This window comes from Athene cunicularia, assembly GCF_003259725.1.
Source record: "Athene cunicularia isolate RWA chromosome 17 unlocalized genomic scaffold, athCun1 chr17_part1, whole genome shotgun sequence".
Lineage (NCBI taxonomy): Eukaryota > Metazoa > Chordata > Aves > Strigiformes > Strigidae > Athene > Athene cunicularia.
In genome coordinates this window covers 10,304,788-10,329,237 of record NW_020799122.1, presented here as the reverse complement: position 1 = coordinate 10,329,237, position 24,450 = coordinate 10,304,788, and the positions used below count along the sequence as shown (strand labels likewise).

General features: G+C 46.9%; 1 protein-coding gene across 10 annotated transcripts in view; it reads left to right on the top strand.

The window, feature by feature from the left end:
- Window positions 1–24,450, top strand: part of EHMT1 (euchromatic histone lysine methyltransferase 1) — a 121,682-nt gene that overhangs the window by 44,278 nt on the left and 52,954 nt on the right. For 3 of the 10 annotated variants that reach the window (XM_026860764.1, XM_026860767.1, XM_026860768.1), the window contains exon 2: window positions 13,711–13,798. In XM_026860764.1, coding sequence (XP_026716565.1) covers window positions 13,711–13,798 — 88 coding nt within the window. Of the gene's footprint in view, window positions 1–3,659; window positions 3,812–7,493; window positions 7,674–8,805; window positions 8,908–10,458; window positions 10,689–13,710; window positions 13,799–24,450 lie in introns of those variants that run through there. The other 7 variants (XM_026860771.1, XM_026860763.1, XM_026860772.1 and 4 more) reach the window with 7 other exon arrangements.

The window sequence follows — 24,450 nt, the reverse complement described above, 5'->3', positions numbered from 1 at the left end:
AATGAAGGGGAGAAATGGTGTTTTTAGATTTCCAAAATAGAAGGAGCTGTGGTTACTATAAGTTAAAGCTGAAGGAGTTTATAATTGGGAACTGTTAGGAATACAGTATGTTCTAAATTACAGCTGTCTGGCCAGTATGCTTCTAAATAAAGTTCTAGGATTGCCCTGTAAATGAAATATTCAACACATATTCTTTTCAAAACATAGCAACATCTCCCAGAGAGCTTACATCTCAACATCTGTCGCAACAGCATCTTTTTTTTGTGTGTTCATTTTTTTTCTCCTTCTTAGTGTCTGTGATGTACTCAATGCAGGATCCCAGGGAACATTCCATGTTTCCTATTAAGTAAAAGCAGTTTTCAACTTTGGGGAAAGAGAGGCAGGAAGGGAGATGGCTTGGAAACTTCAGGGAAAACAGGTTTTGAAAGGTGAAGAAATCTGTGATTCCAGAAGTGTGCATTAATGACTGCCTGCTCCTTCAAGGCTGTTACCTGAGCCTGGAGGTGGACATTTGGACTCCCTTGGAGGATACTGAGGACATTTGTCCTGGGACACTCTGGTTAAGAAATGTCGTACATAATGGCTGATGAGGGAAGGGAGGCATTTTCACAGCTTGCAATGGAGCTGGGGAGTGGTTCATAGTGCAGAAGCAAATCAGGATTCCATCAGGAATGTTCATCTTATATTGAAAGTTCCTTCACCTTGTCGTGCTTTTGGGATGGCTTCTGAGGAGTCTGAAAGGGAGCTTCAGATTGGAGCAACTGGAGGGTCTGGAAGAAGAGGAGCCTGATGGAAATATGGAAAACCCCCTGTATTTTGCAGAGCTAAATATTGTTCTTCCTATAGAAAGAAAAATCTCCCCTTGCCTCCCACTTGCACTTCCTCTGCTATGGAGCTGTGAAAATGCCATACATAATGGTGTAATTAAGCAAAAGCCCTGAGGAACCTGGTGTCCTTTGTGAAAGGAGGTTGTTGTGCTGCTGCCTTCCTCCTGAAAATGTGAGATTTCTGAAAGAATATTCAAGCCCTGAATCAGAGAATGGAGGCTAGAGAGCTCCAGAGTAAAAATACCTTGTAGTTTTATGGTCCCTGGTAGAAGATATTTTGAAATGGGGGTGTTATGCTCTCTCATACCAGCTTGCTGGGGAAACTGCTGGAGTGTACTTGGGTTAAATAAAGAGGAAAGCTTCCTGGGGTAAGGGCTTATTCTTATGCTACATCCTTAGAAAAACTGCTTCCTCGGCCAGCCTGGAGATGGGTCTCCATCCAGGTGGCTAGAAGAGAGACTGCTTGTGCAGCACCTGACTTCTGCAGAAGGGGGGGAAAGGGGGGTCCCGGGGCAGGAGTCTCACACCTCTGAGCCCCTCAGCTGTCACCTTTGCTTGGGTGCAGGAGTGGCAGTGCCCTGGGAGCTTTTTTGTCCTTTTGGATGGCATTAATATAAGGTCTTATTAATCAATACACAAGCATCCCCTGCGAACACAGTGCTGTGCAGAGATGCTGGTACGATGCCGATCGATCGTTTTGCTCAAATTGGTTGTTGAAGTATCTGCAATACCCTGTTCAGCTTTGCCTTTTTTAAAAAAACCCACAACAACCAGTATTTAGTGCTTTCAAGGATGGCCGTGAGTTCTGAAAAGCATTTAACTTAAGCAGTAAAAACATGTCTAGTGTTGAGATACGGTGGGGAGTGCTGCCCTTCTTCACGCACGGGAAGGCTGAGGCTGTGGTGTGGTTCTGTTGTTATTTTATCTCTGAAATGGGGTGTTGACTGTGGTAATTCACTGACACTGCCTTTGTTAATATCTTTATTTCTGTGTTTTTAATGAAAGCTTGGTAATTTCATGCTGCAAGGAAGGGCAATGTAGCGTCAACTGTTTTAAAGCCATCTTTGGTTTGAACTACAGTAATCTTCTGATGCGGTGGATAATACAACTTCTGCTTGTGTAGTTGGTTTTTGTTGCTTTTGTTCAGGGATTTTTGAGTTTGTCTTAAATGAGTTACCTCTACACCTCTCAGCGATTGATAGAAAGGCCAGGAAAATCTCCTTTTGTGTATATTAAAACTCAAGATTTACATCAAACAAAAACCCAATGGGTGAAAAAGGGATCCTTGCTTTATATTGTCACCTCAAATATTTCTTCTCTGTGAATTCCAGACATCTTGATTTAGCCTTGTGTGTTTTAACTGTTTAGTAGTGAAACTTCTACAGTGTGGAGAGAAAAACAACATCCTTGTAGGCAAGGCAGATCTGTGGCAGGCTCTTGTGCTGCTTTAACTATCGCTGTTTTGCAAATGTGCCTGGACACAGTGGTGAATTAGCTGCCTGGGCTGGAGAAAATGTGTCTTGTTGATGTTTCTAGCCTGCAATAATGCAATGGCAGGACACGTTTCTGCAATGCTCAGTGGAGAGGAGGGGATGGCTAGAGCAGAGCAGGCAATGGCTTCATGGTTGTGCTGAAGGCCTGAATTTACACACTTGCTTTTGGTGCAAGGTGTAAGGCAGAGTCCTTGGTCTCCTCAAAACCTCGCTATGGATTTTGATGGCTTTTTTCCCTCCCTACATTGCAGGCTACTCCCTGTACCCCCTGGCCCACTGTAACACATTACATTCAGCTTGCCTTCATTTTAATTTCTATTCTTAAAGAGAACTATCTTCTGTGCTCTTTTTTTTTTTTTAAAACTGTTTTTTCTTTGGCCAAGTACAAGCGGGTGGTGTCACAGTCCATTTCTGAGTTTCCTCTTCCTTCTGGCCTCTTCTCCAGGGTTGCCGGCCGCCCTCCCCCTGCTCGGGTGGGAGGTTCTCCAGCACAACACCCAGCTCCAGCAGCCTCCTGCTCCTGCCTCCCATAAATGCCAGTCTTTCACTTGAATCCCTTCCAGCTGATCTCTGCTTACAGATGTTCCTGCGAGTTGCTCCGACAGTTTTACTGGGAGCTTGAGCAGATACAAGGATTGCCAAGAGTTTATGCTTAATTGTTAAGTGGAACAGAGACAAACTACTTTTATTTTGAAGCTAAAATTTCAACTTTTATCGTGCTGTCTGGGCCAGCTGTATCATATGGTTTGACATAGGCTGAGCTCAGAGCTCCTGCACCTAGTATTGCACTATCACTTCATTAGGGTTTTCCCCCCTTATTCCATTTTTCCCTCCCCTCTTTTTAATGACGCTGTTTGTAGACACCCTTTTGAGGTTGGTTGTACCAGGTCGGGTTGTCTTATTAATCCCAAAAGGGAAAAATAGTTTCCCTTCAGCTCAGCAGATCGGATCTCGAATGCACTTGCAGTTGGACACTGCACACTGAACCAGTTTAACCCGTGTGCCTTCATCCCAGCACTCAGAGGTCGGGCGCTTCATTAAGCAAAACAAAATCAGCACGGGAGCGGCCCCAAGCCACGCAGCATCCCTCCCTGTCCCTCCTGCCTCTCCTTTTCCTGCGGGCAAGGGCTACTCTTGAAGGCCACTGAGACAGAACACCTCGCTCTATGGTTTAAAAGGCTTTTTTTTTTTTCAGACAAGCGATCAGTTTTGAGGCCTGGCACCCTGTCAGAAAGTTGACAGATGATCTGCATTACCGGTGCGTCCCCGGGATGCCCGGGATAATCGCGCTCCAATGGACGCCCTGGAGCCGGCAGGTTCTCTGTGAAATGGCTGCAGCTTGGAGGGAGCAGTGAAATGGTCTCCTCTGGGCATGCTCACTCTGTAGAGGGAGCTTTTATCACATGAGCAGAAACTGAATCACTGCTCATGAGGATCTGGAATATGCAACTCTTTGAGTCTTCACCAGAAGAAGACAACAGATGTCCGCAGGTACAGCAGGGTCCACCTCCCATGCCTCGCACAGAGCAGCTCCCCGCCGGCCCTGGCCGCAGGCAGGCTGTCTCCCGCTGGGGAAGGAGAAGCTTTGGAGAGGAGGAAGATAGTTCGGGGAATCTAGCTGGGGGTTATTTATTTATTTATTTCTATACACATGTATTTTCCTACCCCTGAGCGTGGGAGGGCACGTGGGGTGCTGGGGAGCGGGCCGGAGGAGCCTGGCCAGGCTCCCTCTGTGCTGTGGTGATTGTTGCCTTGTGCTGTGCCACGGGCGTGCAGGTACCTCGGCATCCGACCTCGCCTGGCTCCGGGAAAGCTCGGGCTTTTGTTCCCTTGCGTCTGGGTGGTCTTTTATTTGTCTTCTGGGATGGGGAGGCTTGTTTGGGGTTGATTTTTTTTGTTGTTTTTTTTTGTGCTTTTTTAAAAAAATGTTTTTAAACTGTGAAGTTTCTGGAAAATTCTCCCAGGAGCCGTCCCTGCTTGCAGCTCTTGTAAGCAAGAAGAGCAAACCCTGGGATGTCCGAGCTGCTCGAAGACTGAACTTCCAAAGGGGAGGAGAGGGCCTGTGGCCTCATGGCACCTCCTGACTAGTTTTCCTTTGACAGCCTCTGTTTGCATCAAGCAAGCCTACAGCTCACTTCTTTGGATGGAGGCAAAAATTAACAGTATTTTACCAGGAAGAAACAATCCTTTTTATTTTGGGGTGACTTCTTCCCCTCTCTCTTCTTTTTTTTTTTTTAATAGTAGCTTGCAATCCAAGGCAACAGCTCATTAAAACAAAACATCCGTGGTTGATTTCATGGCAGGAGGCCCATGTCTGCAGCTTATTTTAAGTTACCTTATATTCAGACTCCTGGCCCTGCCATGCTCTTGTTGGGTTTTTTTTCTGTCATTTGTGTTGCATGCAGACAGCTCTGTTGGCTGCCACAGACCCTGGTGGGACTTGGGATGGGCATTGAAGTTGCCACAGCCACGGGGGGTCTGGGCACCCCTGCCAGCAGGCAAAATACTGGCCTGAGCTTGCTGTGCTCCAGGGAGACCCCTGAAATTGCCATGCAGACACGATTATTGAATTTTCAATCGAGGAGTGAGACGTGAAGATGGCATTTAAAAGACTAGGGAGCTTACAGGATGATCTGTGATACCTGATCTAAATATCTATCGTGTCTTCACTGAATTATAAATATGTCTAATATTCAGCATCTAGAAGATGTGTGCTAAAGGAAAAGGCATCAGAAGAAGACATAAGGAGAGAAATGAGATTTCTTTGTAACAGTGAAGAGCAGAGGCCTTCTGCCTGATCAGCTCCCATCCATGGGAAAAAGTGTTCTTTGGGTTCAGTGAAGACTGAGGAAAACAAGCAACCAAAAAAACACTGAAGTGTGCAAGGTGTGCTCCTGTGTGGTGGTGACCACGATGACACCGGCCGAAAACACCTAATGCTCCATCCCTGCCAGCTGATGCCCTTTGAAAGCGTCTGCAGAGAGACGCTGAAAAGCCTGACCTACTTTGGAGGGAAGAGAGAAACCCGAGGTCTGGACTTCGTGCTGCTTTTCAGCAAGGGTTAAGAGCCCCAAAGTGGGGCCTTGGGATCTTGGGGTTTTTCCCCTTCACGTATTTAACTGACTTTTAAGTGCCAGCACGAGCTCTTCCCTTCTCCCCAGGAGCATGTTTGGGCAGAGCTTGGCTCTGCAGCACAGATGGGGCATATTTTCTACTAATCAGCCCCTGTTAGACAAACCCTGGGCCTGGCAACAGGGGTGCAGGAGCAGGCCTATGACCTGGAGGCTTGGACTGCAGTGGTTGTCCAGGGATGCCTTTTGCCAGCACTGGAGCCCAGCTCCCCTCACCTCTCCCACACAGTGCCGTCTTCTAAGGAAAGAGGATCATGTGCACCTCGTGCAATGGCAGGGAGCTATTTCTTTCAGGTAAACAAGAAGTTTCAATGAGCTTCATCCTCCTGGCCAGCTGGTTTGGGGGAGAGTTGGGTTGATTCCTGCTGCTCCTCTTTGTTGTCCTTTTGCTGCTTTTCCCTGAAGTTTTTCCTTCTCCCCTTCCCACTCCTGGAGCTGAGAGTGGTCAAGAAATCACTGCAGAAGGAGAGTTACCTTGCTTTTGGTTCAACCGAAAGGCTCTGGGCTCTGACAGCGTGCGCTCCCTGCTTGTGAGGCTCTGAGGACCATATGTTCCTGCAGCGACATGTAATGTCAGTGATTTGGAAACGAATCTTGAATTTATAGCCCTTAACTACCATTTTCAGCCACTTATTTTTAACTCCTGTGAATTTAGAGTTTTGACACTAACCCCTCTTTGCAGAGGAGAAGACCCTTATGTCCCCTCATGTTTCACTTGGTCCTGTGGGATTCGTCCCTCCCTGTGCCTATGTGAGCAACTTGGTCTCTTGGGTGGAGGAGGGAAGGTCTGGCTTTGCTGTACGGTGGAGTTGGTCTTGGAGGGGGGCAGAGGAGGAGGATGGGCAGCGGGCAGCACTGCCTGCCAGGATTTACAGTAGTCAGGAAAGCAGCAGGAGCAAAGCTCGTACACTGTACAAGCTAATTGGAAATTATCCTTAAAAAAAGAAAAAAAGAGGGGAAAAAAATGTGGAGCAAGCTTTTTTAAAAAAAATATTATCAGATCCAACATAACAGCTTGCTTCCCCCAAATCAGGTAAATTATTAATCTTTTTCCTTCAGTCCCCATCAGTAGGGGAAAGGCTGGTGGACGTGGTGGAGAAGGGTCGAGGCAGCGGGGGTTAAGAAGATCTAACGTGCAAGCGTCTTCCCTGCAATGCTGCCATACTGTGTCGGAGCAGCACAGTGCCTCTTGCAAAGGAAGCTTTTCACAACTTGTCCTTGTTCCAAGGATGAGGAAACCTCTAGCTCTTCTGGCATTTTCTCTCCGTCATAAGTCAGAGCTGCTTTCACCTGTAAAGTATCATCAGCACGGACAGGGAGAGGACTGAAACGGACAGGGGCTCGGAGCAACCTTGCAAGGCTTTTCATGGAGCTCTTGGTGTTAAACGAGGAACTTTTCCCCTCCTCCTCTCCTCATTTTCCTGTGTGCCTGCAAAAATACTCTGGTTTGCATTTAAAGGAGAAAACTGTATGTGCTGGGACTAAGCCAACTTATTTATTCAAGGGAAATACCATATTTCCAACCCTTTCTCTCACGGAGGAAGGCTTGACAGAGGATGGCAGACTGGGCTGGGTATTATATTTTTAGGTGACATCGAAGCATGGTTGTGATTTGAAGAAGCTAAAAATCATGGCTGGCATTTTGCATCGAGCTCTGTGAGACCTCTCCTCCCCACTCCCCCCAACACCCAAAGGGGTTAACTTCTCCTTCCAAAACAGGTGAATTTTGACCTAAATCAAGGACGGAAAACAAAACAAAACAAAACAACAAAACCACCACCACAAACCCACAGCCTGCTACTTCCTACACTTTTGCAACTTCCCTTCTCCAAAGCGGATTTTTATTATGAGGGGCTGGGGGGGCCGCGAGCGGTGGGGAGGCAAACACCCGCTCCTCTCCTCCTGTCAAAAAATGGCAGGTCAGTGTGTGTCTGTAAACAATGCAGTTATGAAATGGCAGCGCCAGGCCGAGCTGAGCATGCTCGGGAGCAGCCTGTAGGGGGAGGTGAGCCGAGAAAGATGATCTAATTCAGTGCAATTCTTGGGATTGAAGGAAAAGACCAGGCTCCACTCTTAATGACAGAGCAGAAAAAAAAGGCCCCACGCCGGGGACGAAGCCCGTAGGCCATGGAGGAGAGGGTGTGAGGATCTCCCACCTCTAGGACTTCGGGTGCTGGGCAGCGCTGTGTCGCTTTCTCACCCTCCAGGAGAGTAAAGCCTTGGTGAGGTTTTGCTGTAGTTATTAGAGGGACAGGCCCGAGGGTGCAAGTTGGTTTTTTTTTTTTTTTTTTTTGTCTTTTGTCTTTTTTCCATCCCCCCTCCCTGTCCGCTTTTTCCAGCTCTCAGGCGTTGCTGTCTTGCTGCTGGCCTCTCGATGGCTGGAGGTGACCCAGACGGAGGTGGTGTGGGCAGCTGAGCGAGGGCCTCCAGGTCCCAAGGGAAGCCCATGCGGGGCTTTCCCCCCTCCACCGACCTGATGAGCCCTTCTGCCGGGCGCTGTCAGACAGGCAGGGGCAGAGGGACCTGCTCCACTGGCTGTGGTGGTTTGGGGGTGGGAGGAAGAGGAGTGCGGAGGCTGAAGAGGTGTCTGAGCCCTGTTGGTGGGGGTGAGCTGCCTTCCAGCTCTCATTCCCCAGGCTGATACAACTTGCTTGCTCGAGGGTCCTCTTGGTGCTACAGTTTTATCCTGGCTAAGCCTTCCTGGGGGCTGGGTGTTTCTGAAATGGCTGGTTTGCTTTTGCTAGAGAGAGTGATGAATCTTGGTCTCCATTTTAGGGTTTTCTTCCCCCCCTCCCCTCAAGGGTGCTAGGAGAAGACAGGCAGCATCTGTACTCCTTGCTAACCTCAGCCTGTGGAAGGAGATGCCTTTGTCTGCTCTGGATTTACACTTGCCTGCACATACAAATTGCACTGGCTTTAACTCTACTGGGACACAAGCTAGATGGGTATGATGCTTCCCAGCATGGAAGCAGTGAGGAAGTGTAAATCGATCTCCCCTTTACTGGAGGGCATGGGCTCTGCAAACCCCCCCTTGCCTGAAGCCTGCACGCCAATGTGGATTGTGAATGCATTGTCTTACAAGAAGTCATTTTAAGTCCTGTTGTGTTTCATGCACGTGTCTCCTTGTTCGCAGCTGTTGCATGCAGGGACTTGCGCCTCGTTCCTATCCTTCCCCCTGTTTTGGGAGTTGATCTATGTGGCTGGAATAGGAGACAGGACGTGGGGGTCGAGAAGGAAGTGTTTTTTTTTCTTTTAGGAAGAGTCTGCATGAAAGGAATTCAGGAGACAGAAGAATTGCAAAGGATTTGATTTGGGGACAAACTTCAGGCGGAGGGCAGTGCTTGTTGTGAGCTGCAGATAAAATTCCATGTTCACATGATTGCATGAGGCTTATAAGGAAGTGGCCTTAACCTAAAAAAAAGGAGCTTTGAGACTGGTGACTGCTTTGTAGGCCAGGTAGGCTGGTGGTGACGTTTCCTTCCTTCTCCAGATCAAATGCTTCTGCTGCTTCTAATGACAGGCCCATGGTCAGTGTCCCCACAAGCAGTGATCCCAGACCTTGCCCATGCACAGCAGAACCTGAGCAGTACCAAGATCTGAAAAGAGCAGCCTTTACGTGCCTACAAAAGAAACATTATCTTTCTACAAGCATTTTCTTAGTCATTACTTCCTATATAATTAAGTACAAAATGTTTGTCTTATCTTTAAGGCAAAGGTTATTATGAGCAAGTTGGTTTGGGTTGTGGTGTTGCTTTTTGTTTTTTTAGGAGAAAAGGGGAGGAAAAAAATGAGTGAATGAGAATCTGATGCTGCTAGGGTTGCATCATTTATTGAGAGCTTTATCTCTGCTTTGCTGCAGTGTGTATTGCAAACCTCGCCACCACCTTTCACAGGAAAGGTGAAGTCCTGCCCAGCTGAAGGGCTGGCAAGAGCTTTGCCTGAGCCCTGGCTCTGCTGGGGAGCTGGTGGTGGGGTGCGTGGGGAGCGGTGCCCGGTGGTGTCACCTCTGTGGGGTTGGTGTCCATCTCCCGGCTGGAGGCTTTGCAGGCCGGGCAGGATCAGTCCTGTCCATCCCGCTGGCTCTGCAGGCAGATGTGTTGGTGCAGCAGCTGCCCCGAATGGGAGCGAGCAGAGTTTCAAAGGGGTCCTTCTGCTCCCAGCTCTTTCAGATCGACCTGTTTCAGCTACATGGCTCCAATCAGAATAATGCTGCTGCAAAGCCTCAGGTTCCTAGACGGTTGATTTTTAAGACAAAAAAAAAAAAAAAAAAAAAAAAAAAAAAAAAAAAAAAAGACCCTGGTGAAGGTAGACATCTTAGCACATCAACCTCCGCTCCTTCCTGGTCTGCCTGGAGAGAGCTCTGGTTCATGATGTAACTCACTGGTCTCTTGGGCTTGGTAAGCTGCAATATGTTGGAGTTTTGCTGTGCATGTATTGTCTTTGCCTATAAAACCTGTTTGGACCTTTTTGAAGGGCACCCGGATGGCTGATGAAAATGCCAAGGAGGAGGCTGAGAAAGCTCTTTCTGTGTTTCCCAGCTTTGTTCTTTTTCTCTTCTTTTGTTTTTTTTGTGGGCTTTTTTTTTTTTGTTTTAAAGGCACCACTGTAGTTTCTAGTCATCGTCTGTTTGGAAATGCTGCAGAGCCTTTCCTTGGCTGGTCTGACCCGTCTTCCATCCTCTCCAAAGACCTCACGGAGGAAAGGAAGCCTGTTTTCTTGTAAACAGAGGTGGAGAGGAAAGGCTAAACCAGTACTAGCTCCTCTGCTTGGATCCTCATGGCTTTTAAAGCCCTTTCAAAGACCTAATCAGTCATTCTTAAGATGCATTAATTTTTTCTTCCCCTTGAAACTTAAAAATAAAAAGGTTGAGGGGGGGATAATGCTTCATTGCTGGTGGTGTGTACTCTTTATGAAGGCTCTCCAGCCACGGAAGGTTAATAATCAGTCTGGGGTCGGTGAGGGAAGGAGGCAAACGGCTGCGGGAAAGTGGGGAAGGAGGAAAAAAAAAAATGGAGAGAGTGAGACTTTTATTGTGAAGCAGCCTGTGCTTGGCAGTTGGCTTTTGTTGGGACTGCTGCAAGAGCAGACATTTCTCGGCGGGGAGGGTGGGTATAGGATTTCCCTGCCAATCGGGAGCCGACGGATTGGGGCATGGGGAGAGTGAGCAGAAAGGGAAGTTTGCTCTGAATTTAAGGGAGGGGAGGGAAAAAAAACCCAACACACACACAAAAATGGAGGTATTGACACTTGCGGTGAAGTTGTGCTAAGTTGGCTGGGTGGAGCCGTGGGCTGGTGGGAATGAATGGGCAGCGCTGCCCGGCTGGCGGTGGGTGCCCAGTGGGTGCCCATCGGTGCTGGGTGCTGGGTGCTGCATCTGCCGGGTGGTGATGGAACAAGGAGGGGAAGAGCGCTGGCCTGGGGGGAAGAGGCTTCGAGCACTTTGCAGGGGTTTCCTGTAGTTTCCTTTTGATCAAAATGTCTCAAAATTCACAGTTGGCTCTTTGTTTTTCAGTATTTTATTTTCTACCTTGATGCTGAGTCTTTTGTTTCAGAGCAAGGCATGGAAGTTTTAAAGCTGCCGCCGCTGCTAGCAAGGGATGTTTCCTCTGAGATAGGACCCAGGAGAACCCGTCAGGTGCCACCTCAATTAGCCTTGTCTTGGCACCCAGCTTTTTTACTCTCACAGGAAAATAGCGATGGTTTCTCTCTTGCCTCTCTTAGCATTGGAAATTCTGCTTTGAGAGCTCCTGCCGCTGGCCAGGTCCTGCGCCAAGCTCCTGGTAATTGCAGTGAGGAAGGAGGGTAGTTGTTAGCTGCCAAGGTGTGATTGACTCCAGGGTTCCTGCACTGGCTTTCCTTCAGGCGTCATGGGCTGAGCAGCAGCAACACCTCTGTGGAAGGGAGAATGTAGGTGATTTGTGGAGTGGGGGTACTGCTTATAAAATAAAAGATTAACTTAGAATTGCATGGCTAAGAATAACCTGCTGGAAATCCTGGGGCTTCGAGCTTGAGTCAATTTAATAGCAGGAATATCAAGACTTTTCCTTGTTGCAACAGAGGTTGGGAAAACAAGCTGGTCCCTGTTAGACAGACTGAGGCTCTTTATTTGCTGCCAGTGTCTGTGGCAAGGGTCTGGGTGCCCCTTCCAATGTGTGGGAGCCGTGGGGCTGCAGTTGAGCCTCGTCTCTCTGCAATTCTCTTTGCATTAGTCTTGCAGCAGGAAAAGTCCATGAGAAAAATGAAGTTATTCCCAGTTTACAAGAAGTCCGGCTAGAGGAGAGGTAGGGTTTTTAAGTAGATGTTTGCAGCAAGGATATATATTATTGGCTTAGCAAATTAAAAAAAAAAAAAAAAAAAGTTGATCTATGTTCAGTCTTTGGGCTGTGTTTTTCTTGATGGAAGCTGTTGGCCAGTGTCTGTTCTGTTTCAGGCTATCTGATCGGTTGGCTGAGCTGAGGTTTCAGATGCTTACAGCTTGGTTTTTGGTCTCTGTCTGAAAATCTGAAGGTGGTGTGCTTGGGGCACAGGTTCCTTCTTGCTGAGAGCATCTAGATGTGGCAGTGTTTACTGTTTGCTTGTGCTTGGGGGCCCGCAGCCACCCACAACCACCTTCCTCCTTGCTAGAGGAGCAATCCTTGAAGGTGCTCTTCCTCCGCATGGGCAGGCCTGGCAGGCCGTGGAGCCTTTCCCAAGAACCTGTGCCCAGCCTGCGTCCCTCGAGTTTCCTCCTTCCATCAGCTGCCTGTGGCTTTGCAGATAGTGGCACGTGGGTGCAGGGCACGGTGGTGCAGGCACCAAGGGGCAGGGACCTGCTGCTGAGTGAGCCCTGCCTGGCTGCATGGGCCGGGGGGCTGCTGAAATTGGGGTGAGGGAAGACCCCGTGCTGCAATACCTGCTGGCACCTGGAATTGTGGCTGCGTTCACATGGAAACAGAAAGCACAAGGTGGCTGGTAACAGCAACACCAAAGCTCATCTCCCCTGCTAGCGTTGGACAGAAACCGAGGTGGGGAAGGGCGAGCTGCTGCTGGGAATGGTTTTGGAGCTGATATGCTGGGCTTCGCGTGTGCGTCTTATCTCTTTTGCTTGCTTTATGGGTGATGGGGACGTTGTTTTTGTTCTTTCTTTATCACTCAGGGCGCTTTAAACCTTGTGATTTGCATGGCTGCAGGCACCATCTGCTCTCTGTGCTGGCCTACAACAGTTGGCTTGACCTGGGCTTATTCTTCTCCTGTGACGCAGGCAGTGTGCAGTGAACCCCTCACCCGGCCTGGCCCCGGCCCCATCACACGGCAGCTTTGCAAGGCTGTCGCCATCTTTACTGTACAGACCAGCTTGTCTCTTAAACACAGAGCTGTGTCAAAGGACTCGTCTTCTCTGTGTGTTTGTGGTTTTTTAATATCTTTTTCCTGTTTTTTTGTTTTGTTTTGGTAGCTCTTTTTGTCTTGACGCTTTAAAAAAAAAAAAAAAGAAAGAGAAGGTATTAAGGCTGCAAACCGATCTATCAACATGACTCCAGGCGTGTGAAAGGCAGAGAAGATGAGCAGGTGTTCCCTTTTTACAAAAAAATTTAGAAAAAGAGAGGAAAAAAGAAAAATTACTTTCTATAGAATTAAAAATAGAGCTCATTAACTTTAATAAACATTGTTGTTAACGAATGATGAGTTAGCTGTAGCTCACTGATGGTTTGGATTTTCTAAGTTACATTTCAATGAACTACAAAAAAAACCCCAAAACACCAGAAGCATACTTGGACTGTAAAAGTTGATGAGTGATTGTATAATGAGAAGTTTGATCGATCTGCCTTCCCCCACCGAAAACCTAAGAAGTTTTGGGGAATAAGGATCACCTCCTTGCGATGCCTTTCATGACCATTTTAATCTGTGCCTCTACAGACATACTCAGCTGCATTCTCAAGCGCGTTACACTCAGAAAATCTGTCTGACTGCATCTTAACCAAAGAGCTGTGAGGTCTCAGCCCTGGGCGCAGCTCGACACCCCTCAGCTTTTGGGCGAGATGGGCTGTCAGCAGGGGCAAGCCTTGGTGTTTTTTATCTTTGACCTGTGTCTTGGTGGCAGTTTTCTGGCAGCGTTATTTTGCAGAATGAGGTTTGCCCGTGATGTAAACAGGATGTGTCCATGATTGTCTCTTCTTTTAAATGCAACGTGTATGAACAGATGCAACATGTGTATGAACATTGAGCTAAACCGTGATATTTCCTTTTTTTTTCCCTCCCTGTCCCTTTTCTCCCCACCCCTAGCGAACAGTGCTGAGTAAAGGAGAGACAAGGAAAGACGCCTGCATGAAGACTGAGCTGCTGAAAGATATTACCAACAACAAAGAGGAAGGTGAGCACCTGCCTCGGTTGAGGGCCAGACCTTGCTCGTGAGATCAGCACGTGATGGGAACAAAACTGGGCGCTTGGAGATGTGCTCTGTCCCCCAAGGGTCACAGGTGTGCTCCCATGAACAGAATGGCTCCCTTCTCCCGTGTTTATTCTGAGCTGGGCTCTTCCCCAGGAGATGCAAATTTGCTTTTCAGTCCATCCGTCTCCACCCACCTAAAGAATATCTATTTTCACTTCTGCTTTGGTGTGGCTGTGAAATGCAAAGGAGTTACTTAGAACCTCCTCTGTGTGACTGGTTTTAACTGAACTCTGATCCCTGCCACATGATGACCTAGCCTTTTTCCTCCTTCTATTAAATTTAACTTTCTGTTTTCCTGTGAGTTTCTTTGTTGCTCCAGAGCAGGCACCGATTGCTGCAGGATGGCTGGTGGGGTTAGACACTCCACACCTCATGCCGTTGTGGGATGCTTTGTGGCTTCTGTGTTGTGTCTGCTTGCTTTTACTTTGCAGGATGCAGTGCACATGTTAATTTGACGAAGTCTTTCCTGTGTGGTTGTCTGTGAGTTGCATGCACACAAATCTGAGGACTTAATAAATGTGTCAGTGGGATTAGGAAAAAAAAATCCACCACCCTTTATCTTTCTCACCCCGTCCTTTCTTTCCATGCTTTATTATTCCTTGACTAGTTACTTCTTGTAGCTCTGCAGGGATTTGGTGTATTTTTGTTCTCCTTTCCATAATAGACCATTAGAAAAGCACTGAACTGGCCCCATCAAAATACCTAGTCTTGGCTAGAAACAGAATTTTGGACTTAATTCAGATGTGTGTGAGTACAGCATTGCTTTTTCTTTCTCTTCTGTCCAGCATAATGTTTTGTCAGGCTGCTCTAGTCAGAAAGTAAAGCTCAGAACTGGCAAAATATTGAATGCTGCATCAGATGTGGCTGCAGTGCTTGCATATTAACTGGGAGCACGTGAGTGCTGCTGCTGACACTGGTTGCATATGGACCTCTGCTCTGGGCAGACCAGAGATGAAGTCTAAGATATCAGTGGGAGTTCCTGTTGCTCTGGGAGGAGACTCTTGCTTTGATCCCTTGCCTTGCTTGGCTCAGGACTGTAAAGCTAGTTTATTTGGCTTTTGATTGATCAGAGGTGTCAAGAGTCTATGGAAGTAAAAATCCAGAAGGAGGGTAGGAAGAGAGGCATTTCTGCACCTTGTATGTCTTGACTGATTTTGACTTAAAGCAAATGCTGTGTATCAAAAGGAAGCTGAGAACTCTCCCTGTGCAGGAACAGTCTTGAGGCTTGATAAAATGCTCAAATTCCAACCACTTCAGCTTATTTTCCAGTTCTGTTGCTGGAGAAAGAAGGGTCCTAAAATGTGAACTGCATAGTCTCCATTCTTGTGGTAATGTTCAGATTGTATCCTTCTCTCCCCAAGCATACCATGTGTGTAAAAGACAATGGTTTGCGTGGTCGTTGTGCTATATGCATTGTTCCTCACAGACCTTTGTTACCCAGCTGTGATCATCATGGGAATTCAATTAGTTAACGTTCCTAAAGTCTGTTAATAACAGTGTTTAGCATTGGCAAATAATTTACATTTTTGAGTGTTGCGTGAACATGAAATCATTATATCAGAGTTGTGAGATGGCATGAAATAGTTTCTTTTTGCTCTGTTTTCCTGACTCATAGATGGGTCGCAGCATATGGAGGTGGACTGTGTGGACTTGGAAAAGCACCCTGAAGTCTGATATTTCTCTTTTTAAGTTTGCTTGAATGGTCATTTTCCTTTAGCAAGGAGGGTGAGACCAGTACTATTTAACATCTTCATCAAAGACATAGACAGCAGGATCAAGTGCACCCTCAGCACATTTGCAGACAACACCAAGCTGATTGCGGTGGTTGACAACGCTTGAGGGTCAGGATGCCATCCAGAGGGACCTGGACAAGCTCAAGAATTGAGCCTGTGTGACCCTCATGAGATTCAGCCAGGCCAAGTGCAAGGTCCTGCACATGGGTTGGGGCAACCCCTGGTATTAACAGGCTGGGGGACGAAGGGATTGAGAGCAGCCCAGCCGAGGGGGACTTGGGGGTACTGGTGGATGAAAAGCTGGGCATGAACCAGCAATGTGTGTTTGCAGCCCAGAAAGGCAACAGTGTCCTGGGCTGCATCAGGAGAAATGTGGCCAGCAGGTCGAGGGAGGGGATTCTCCCCCTCTATTCTGCTCGTGAGACCCCCCCTGCAGTGTGTGTCCAGGGGCTATGGGGGCACCAACATCAGAAGGAGATGGACCTGTTCAAGTGGGGCCAGAGAGGCCACAAAGATGATGGGGGGGTGGGGGGGGTGGCGGGGCTGGAGCACCCCCTGTGAGGACAGGCTGAGAGAGTTTGGGGGTTCAGCTGGAGAAGAGAAGGCTCCGTGGAGACCTTAGAGCGGCCTCCCAGGGCTGAAAGGAGCGACAGGAAAGGTGGGGAGGGGACCTTTATCAGGGGGGAGAGATAGGACAGGGTGTAACGGTTTTAAACTGAGAGTAGGTAGATTTAGATTAGAGAGAAGAAGTTCTTTCCTGTGAGAGTGGTGAGACACTGCCACGGGTTGCCCAGAGAGGCTGGAGACACCCCATGCCTGGAAGGGTTCAAGGTCAGATCAGACAGGGCTCAGAGCAACCTGATCTAGTTGAAGATGTCCCTGCTCACTGCAGGGGGGTTGGACTAGATGACCTTTAAAGGTCCCTTCCAGCCCAAACCATCTATAATTCTATCGTGTCTGGGAATAGGAATCTGCACAAGTCTGCTGGTGCTTCTGGGTTCTAGTTCAGGCTGAGCTGCTGCAGCGGACTGATTTTGATGGGAGCTGTGGCCTGCAGTGTAAGGTTAGATCCCTTCTGGACTTGTTCCCCTTGTGAAAATCCTCTTGGCATGTTGTCTGTTGATATTGAACTTGGGATCTAAAACTTGCAGGGGCTTGAACTTGCAAATCCAGATTGACTAAAGGTGCTGTTTGGGCTAAAGACTTAGTGTGAATTACCATGTTTTTCCCTTTCTACTCCCCTTTGACTCCGAAGGGTACTGACACTGAGGTCAGTATCAAATCCCCATCTGAACTGTGTTAGCATGTCCCACAGCTCCGCAGCTGCCTCTCTGAAGGACCTTTTGTGAGTTACACCTCTGTGTACAAACTTGTGCTTGCTCTGTGTCCAAGATGAGCCAGGAAATTCAGGTAGCTTGCAGCCTTGAATGAGATTTAGGGGTCTGTTGCCCAAGCAAAGCACACTGGCACCACTGCAGGCAGTTGCCTCCACCACGGAAGGAGATCATAATGTTGGAGATGCCCATGAAGATCTCCGGTTGCAGAGAAGGCTCTTACTATTGTGGGGCAATAGCTGAGGTGCCCCAGTTTATAATCTGTCGTTTTGAAGCAGTGCATCCCTTCTCTTGGTTGTCCTCAGCGTGTCAGCCTGTCATTTGTGACAACTCAGTAGCTACTGCCCCAGGGGATGAGTTGTTGGTGCCGTTGGGCTGGGGCAGGGAGCTGGGTGGGTGCTCTTGGGGATCAGCGGGTTGGGGGCCAGGGGGTCCTTGGGTGGGCGGTCGTGGTGGTTTTGTTCTTTGTTCCTCGAGTGGAAGTTGTTGCAGAAATGCACTCTTGTTACCAGCTGGGATGTCATTTTCTGGCTTCATTTTGGCACTGATAAAGTGAAATAATTGAACTAGAAATTTAACATACAACTGTAGGAACAAGATCTTTGTGTGTTCCCAGCACTTTAATTTCCAGTTCTGGCCTTGAGTCCCAGCCTGCGTAAAGCCCAGCGTAAGTTGTTCACTAGACTCAGCGTCCCCTTCTGTGTAAAACTGCTCAGTACAGATAGAAAAACAGCTGTGGATGAGACTGTGTTTTGTTGTCCGTGGGGAAATGTTCCAGTTAAGTTTTACATGTGGGTGTGAGTTCAGGTCCATCTTTCCCTTTGACAGGGAGGGGACAGGGAGGTGGAAGAGATGAGCAGGAAAAAAGTTGCTCTTGTGTTTTATTAGGCCATATTGTCTTTAGTCTGACTTGGAGAGAAACTAATTAAAAAGTGGTTTCTTTGCGAGAATCACTTGCAAAGTGATTTCAATTGCAAGTGATTTCAGTTCTCCTCCTAATATGCATAGCTCCTAACTGTGCTGCATCTCGCTTGACCTTTCAAGGCAAACCACTTCTTTTCTGATTCCCCAGCCCCAGAGATGGAAAGTTCCACTAAAGTAGCAGCATGAAGGAGCAGGGAGGGGAGTTGGTAATGAAGTTCTCCATTAGCCTCGGCGTTTCTGAGTCTTCACCCGAGGCAGCTGTTTCACAAGAGCCCTGGTGCTTGGAGCAGAGTGCTGGATGAGATGTGCACAGTCACTTTGCTCTCAAATGAACTTAAAACTGCTTTTAGAGAGTGTCAGGGTTTTAAATTCCTGGAGGGACCTTCTTTCTCTTTTTTTTGTTGTTGTTTTTTTGTTTCTTTTTCTCCCTTTTATTGCAGATAGGAAGCTGCCACGAGTGAGGAAGGCTCTGCTTTCCACTGAGCAGCTACAACCTTTGCATTCCCAGGTGCAGAAATGGCTGCTTTAAAAGGAGAAAAAGAATAATCTCCTTGCCTCCCCTGCTGAGGCTGACAGCCAGGAGACAGACAAAGCAAAATGATGCTTATGTATTTTAGATATTCAGCCAGATATGCACCCAGGTGCTCCCCGTGTTTGAGACCCCTACTCCGGGGAGGCTGCACCCCGCAGCAGACAGGCTGCCACAGCAGAAGAAATGTGCTTGGAGCCCAGCAGCCCCAGAGCAGGAGCGTCCCTTGGTCACAGATGGGCTTGGGGCCTTGTGGCCAGTGCTGGAACACTGTGGACCCGATCCCACAGCAAAGGAACAAATTAATTTCACTCAGGCTGTTAAACTGCTTTGGGTCACTGCTGGTGTTCACAGGCAACTCACCAGTCAGATGCTGAATCCCATTTACCTGACCTGTGTAATCTCAGTATTGAGCATTCACAGCAGTTGTTGTTGTTCTTTTTTTTTTTTTTTTTTTTAAATTTTTCTTTTCCTGTTTTGATTCTTGGCATGTCTGACAGGAGATGGGAAACACTGACATTGCCGCAGGGTGACAGGGCTCCAGGGCACTGGGAGGAGTGGCATTTGTGTTTTGGAAATACAGGGCAGGCTCTTGGATGGATATCACCTGGCGTCACAGATCTAGAAGAGGGCAGGGCGGGTGAGATGATCAATAACTCACCCCAGAGAGTAACTCTGGCCTGAAACACTTACTTCTCTTCATTTTTTTTGGCTTCAAAATGCTCTGCTTTTTGGCCTCAGTGGTAGAGGTGGTGCTTTCCTTTCCAGTGGATCTCCAGCCACTAAATCTCCCTAGTCTGTACAGTTTTAGTTCCCATGTCTTTGTCATCTTTTTTTATGTCAGCTGGGCTTCTCTCTGCTTTACAATTTTCTTTTTTTTTTTTCACTTTGAGAAGGAAGCAGGGAGGGAACTGTTGTAACACAAGGATTATAAGCAGGTGCATTTCTCGCTTTTAGAGGTTTATCCAGCAGTACAGTAGGGTATTGAATAAATGACTGTGGTATCTGATGTTTTAAAGATGATCTGCAAAGTGCTTAAGGTAAAAAATCTGTGAAATGTGTGTATATATAATTATAAATATGCAGTACTTACTTGTACTGCTGTTCAAAATCGTGAGCTTTTCATTTGAGCTTTGTCTTTGCTTAGTTCAGAGTTTGATGTTTCTCTTGCAGCAGCTGAAGCCTCGCGGCTCAGCTGCAGATGTGGAGCTGCTCTGTGCTCTATGCTGGGGGCATGCAAAAATTTGTCATGCAATACATGGGCAGTTGGGTGTTTCACCTCTTCCAGTGCTCAACACTAAGATGTTCAGAAAAACATGTAAAAGTTCCAGATCTTGCAGGGTATTTTTCTTTCTTTTTCTTTTATTTTTTTCTTCCCTGAAGACATAGTGATGATTGTGTTTTGGCCTGGAGTATAAGGGCTCCTAATGTTTGCATATTTTTCTTACTTTGTCTCACTGAGCAGTGAGATCTGAATTTAAAAAATATATTTAAGACTTTATTTTTTTCACAACATTCTCAAAGCAATACACAGTTTTGAGCTGCTTATCTGGCTGCCTGCATATAGAAGGTTTCTGGTGGCTACTGATCCCTTTGGTCTCTGCAGAGGCGATTTGGTCCCCTTTGGCTGTGGCCAGGACAGCTGCTGGGGACCCTAGCATATCTGTCAGACAGGCTCTGCCTACGGGCAGGTTTTGGCAGGCTGAACCGAGCTCCAGCAAGCTCCAGGGCAGGACTGGAGCCAGGTCTGGCTCTGCTGGAAGGGCTGGAAACCCAACAGGGAAAGGCAGTGGAGAAGAACCAGCGTTGTAGGAGTCTGGGCTGAGAGAGCAGAGGTGGGTTTCGTTTTGCTTAATTTAGAGTTTTCTTTGAAGTTGTCATTCTAATTCTGGACTAGTCCAACTAATTTCTGCTTACACGGGGTAGGCATGTCCAGGCGGTGCTTACTTTATCCAAAGATAGATGTCTGAAGTCAGACTGTGCTTTTTGAGCTGTCGTCTTTCTGTTGGTCACAGTGGAGGCTTAGGGGCACCCTGGAGTTTGAGATACCTGTTACATAACTAAAATTAGATGAGGTATCCTCATCATGTCTGACTTAGCTTTTCCCCTCCTTTCTTAAGATTCTGTTCTCTTTATAGGAATTTTAATTCGATTTCAAATAACTGTGTTTAGTATTGAGAAGACTTCAGACCAAAACTGCTGCAGAGGATCTGCTTGATTCTGGGGAGAGGTGGGAGGGGTGTGAATTCTGCATTATTACTCTCAATGAATTATTAATTCAGAGAAGTGATTGGAATATATTAATGATTATTCTTTGCCATGTGAAGTCACAGGGGTGATGTATTTGCATAATTTTCTGAGTCTTAAATTCCTTGTGTTACTAAAATGTAGCCAGGTCCTAGAAGATACACCTATACTGAAGTTTCCTCCAACCTTGTATCAACTTCCGATACCCGCATGGGAGAACGGGCACCGTAATGGAAAATAAATCTCTTAGTCAGGTTACCTCTTCTACATGTTGCTGGATTTTAAATTAATACTGAATGCTTGGATTGGGCTGCAGTGTTGCTGTCAAGTGTCACAAGCTTTTACTGATGCATATGCTTTAGGAAGTGCATAAGAGAGCGCTGAAAATACTGGGATGCTTCTAGTAAATGAGGTTACACTTCCGTGAACATAGGCTGTGTCTTTCTAACTTCATTTTTTTTAATTAAAGAAAAAATGGTTGTAGATTAAGGAACAATGAGGGACTTGGACAGAAAAGTGAATACAGAGGAAAACGTATTTTTACTCTATTTAGAAGGAATGAATACTGTCGAGTTGTTTTGGAGAAAAAACAATTTTAGGTTTTTATTCACTTGCACTTGCAGCACAAGTTGAACGGCATTTTCAGGAAGAGAACTTGTTTACCATGAGGTGTATTTGAAATCAAGATTTTTAGGAGGTTTGCAGTGCAAGTTTTTTTTCCTTGATAATGAAAAAGGGGAGATGAAAAGGTCATGTCAGGAACAAGTGTCTCTTTAGCTGTCTGGTGCTGTTGAAGAGCTTCTGTAGGCTGTTTTATTCAGTATTTCTCCATTGTGAGGTTCCTGCTGTCTGTAGTTTGTGTTCCCATCCCCATCTATAGGCCGTATTTCAGAAAAAGTGTAAATATATATTGAATTGGGTCTATTCAGCAATGCTTGTAAATGTGCAGTACTGTGTGTACCTAAGATGTGGTCAGACTTGCAGACGTGTCCTGTTACACAAGGATGGAGCACTGAGTTGCAAGTGGAGTAGTAGCCTAGCCTGGGATGGCAACTCCCATTTTCCTATTACCAGACCAGGTATTTTGTTTGTGAAAACCAGACTAACTTACTCAGGTTACATCTTATTAAGCGACATGGATTCTGACATAAACTAGTTCTTCACATGGGTCTCTTTAATTTGATGTTCTAATAGGAGCCTGGGGTGACGAACTCCTGCAGTTGATGGGTTGGCTGTGGTGAGCCCTGTGCTGCTATTTATGAATTTGGTTTTGTGCTGCCAGAAGAGGAACCAGGAGGATGGGGGTAATCTTTCTCCAAAGAAGCCCATCCTAGCAGCTCAGGACAGGCTTGCCTGTGGTGTCTCAGAAGAGAGGGACACAGTCTCTCCCCGCTCAGTCCTTGGCCTCTGCTGATTCTTGCCAGCCAGTGACCTATGTGATGACCATTGCCATAACATCTTTTGTTGTGTGGATTGCATATCTGTTAGGCACCAAGTTGTGACACTGCACAGTGCATTTTGCTCAGCCTGCTGAGCACTGGCAGTGCTGGTGGTCGGGGCTGGAGCTGGAAGCTGTAGGACCTTGCTTTGCCCTGCAACGTGTACAGTCGTTTACAGCAGGGCAGAGTGGGTGTGTAATCCTGTTAAATCAAAACCATACCCCTGACAACTGCTGTCAAGTTCTCCAGTTCTGTGCAACTACAGGGACAGTGAAATTTCACATCTTTGTTTTGTCAAATCTCTACTCATACAGATTTAGAAGTCTGGTGCCTGTTTATAGGGATTTGATGGCACTTCCACAGTCAATCAGATTGCATTTTCCACACTTAATAAGAGAGTGTGTGTGTGTGTGTGTGTGTGTGAGAAACTGTATGTGGGATTTTAATTTTAGCCTCATGGATTTTTCATAGTCTGTGATGCTTTCTGGAGTAATGCAGTTACTCTTTCCCTTAGGGCAGGGCTCCAATTTACCTTGTTTTGGTTGCCTTCATGGCAAGTAGAGCAATTCTTTCCCTCTGCTTATTCAGTTTATCTAGTAGTCAGCCGCTGAAGCTATTTGACTGCTCTGGTGGGAGTGCCCAGTATTTAAATCAACAAATACTGAAGGCTTCATTCAGCCAGGTGCCTAATGCTGAGCACTAGAAACGGCAGCTGTGGTTAGGGAGCTCATTTTTTGTTTTCTTCTGGCACTGACTTTGCTGAAATAATTGTTTCAGTGGCCACAGCACAGTCTTTTGAAGACACCAAATGCAGAAAGAGAAACAAGTATTGAAAGAGTGAGTGCATGGCTGTTCTCTCCTTCTGCCTATGACTTTTCAAATAGTTAACAGTGAAAAAACTAGCACTTTATCTTCTCCCAGAGTCATTGCTATCCAAAACAAACCCTTGTGTGCCTTATCAGAGCTTTCAGAACACAGAAGGTGGTCTGGGTGGCATGAGAGAGCAGCAGATGGAGGCAAGGACTTTGAATCATACTTGGAGAGCCACTCAATTACTGCTTACTGAGGTGGGGTTTCTGCCTCTGCCCTGCTGCGTGTGCTCCAGCAAGCACCAGTGAGCTCTTTTTGGAGGCTGAGCCAGCAGTGTTCATGTGGGAGACAGTCACAGGCTGCGTTGCCTGGGTTTGGGGGTAACGGACTGCACAGTGCTGGTTTCTTATCAGGAAAGATGGCCAGAGTTGAACCTCAGGGAGGAGTTACCACTCGTCATTAGGGTTTGAAGGCACTTTCCAGTAAGATGCTTTGTGTCCAACATACGTGGCTTTCAGTTGGAAATAAGGAGCAGGACGAGGACTGTCTGCCTTGTAATTTATGGGTAGGACTAGGCTGGCGCAAGTTGAGCTCTGCAGCAGGTCTTTGAGACCCACCTACACAGAGCCCTGACCAACGTGGTTTGAATTCAGTGTTGACCATGCTTCAAGATGGAGGTTAGATTGGATGGTCTAAATGTATTGCCCAGTTCTAAGATGGCTTTCAGTTTGATGATGGAAATGTTTGTCTTTAAATCTCAGATGAACCCCAAAACCCAGAAAGTTTAGGGAATAGTATGGTTGTTACAGGTACTAGAGTGCATTGCTTTTAGAGTCTAGATCTGCAAATGCTGTTTGTGCAGAAATCGGGATCAAAATGTTTTAGGTCAACCCAGTGGTAAGGACATGGACTGAATGAGTGCATTAAAAAGGAGAAAAAAGGAGATGAGTAGACCTCAAATATTTGGGGAGAGGTGTTTTTATTTCTGATTGCCACTAACTGTAATGGGAATTTGGTGCTTTTTTGGAAGAGCTGTTCTGGTGCAGCGCTGCTTCTCCTCCCTGCTGATGTTTACACTGAGCTGCCTGGGTTTGGGAGCATGCAGCAAAACCCTCCAGAGCTTGGCTTTGAAGAGTTAGCCCAGGTATGTTGGACTTGATGTCCTAGGATCCATGTTCATTCATGCTTCAGCCTTGCATCAGGTTTTTTCCAGGTCGGCAGAGACATTCAGAATGTTGTTTTCCTTGAACGTTTGGGCTTCAAGAGCAGTGTGAAATGAGATGCTGATACCCAGTGTGCTGGTCTGGCTTGCAAAGTTGTCCTCTGGTTTGACTCCAGGCCCTTCTGAATACTGTAGGTGAAAATTGCTTTGATGCAAGCTGGTTATAAATCAGTCCTACCTGTTTTGGCAGCCCACTTGGACAAAGCTTTTGCTGGTACTTCTTGTGATGCTTTTCATAACTGTCTGGCCTCTGGAAGGAAAACAATACAAGGAATCCCTAACAGCAGGTTGATTAATCATTTTACTGATCGTGCAAGTGAATTGTTATCACTCCTG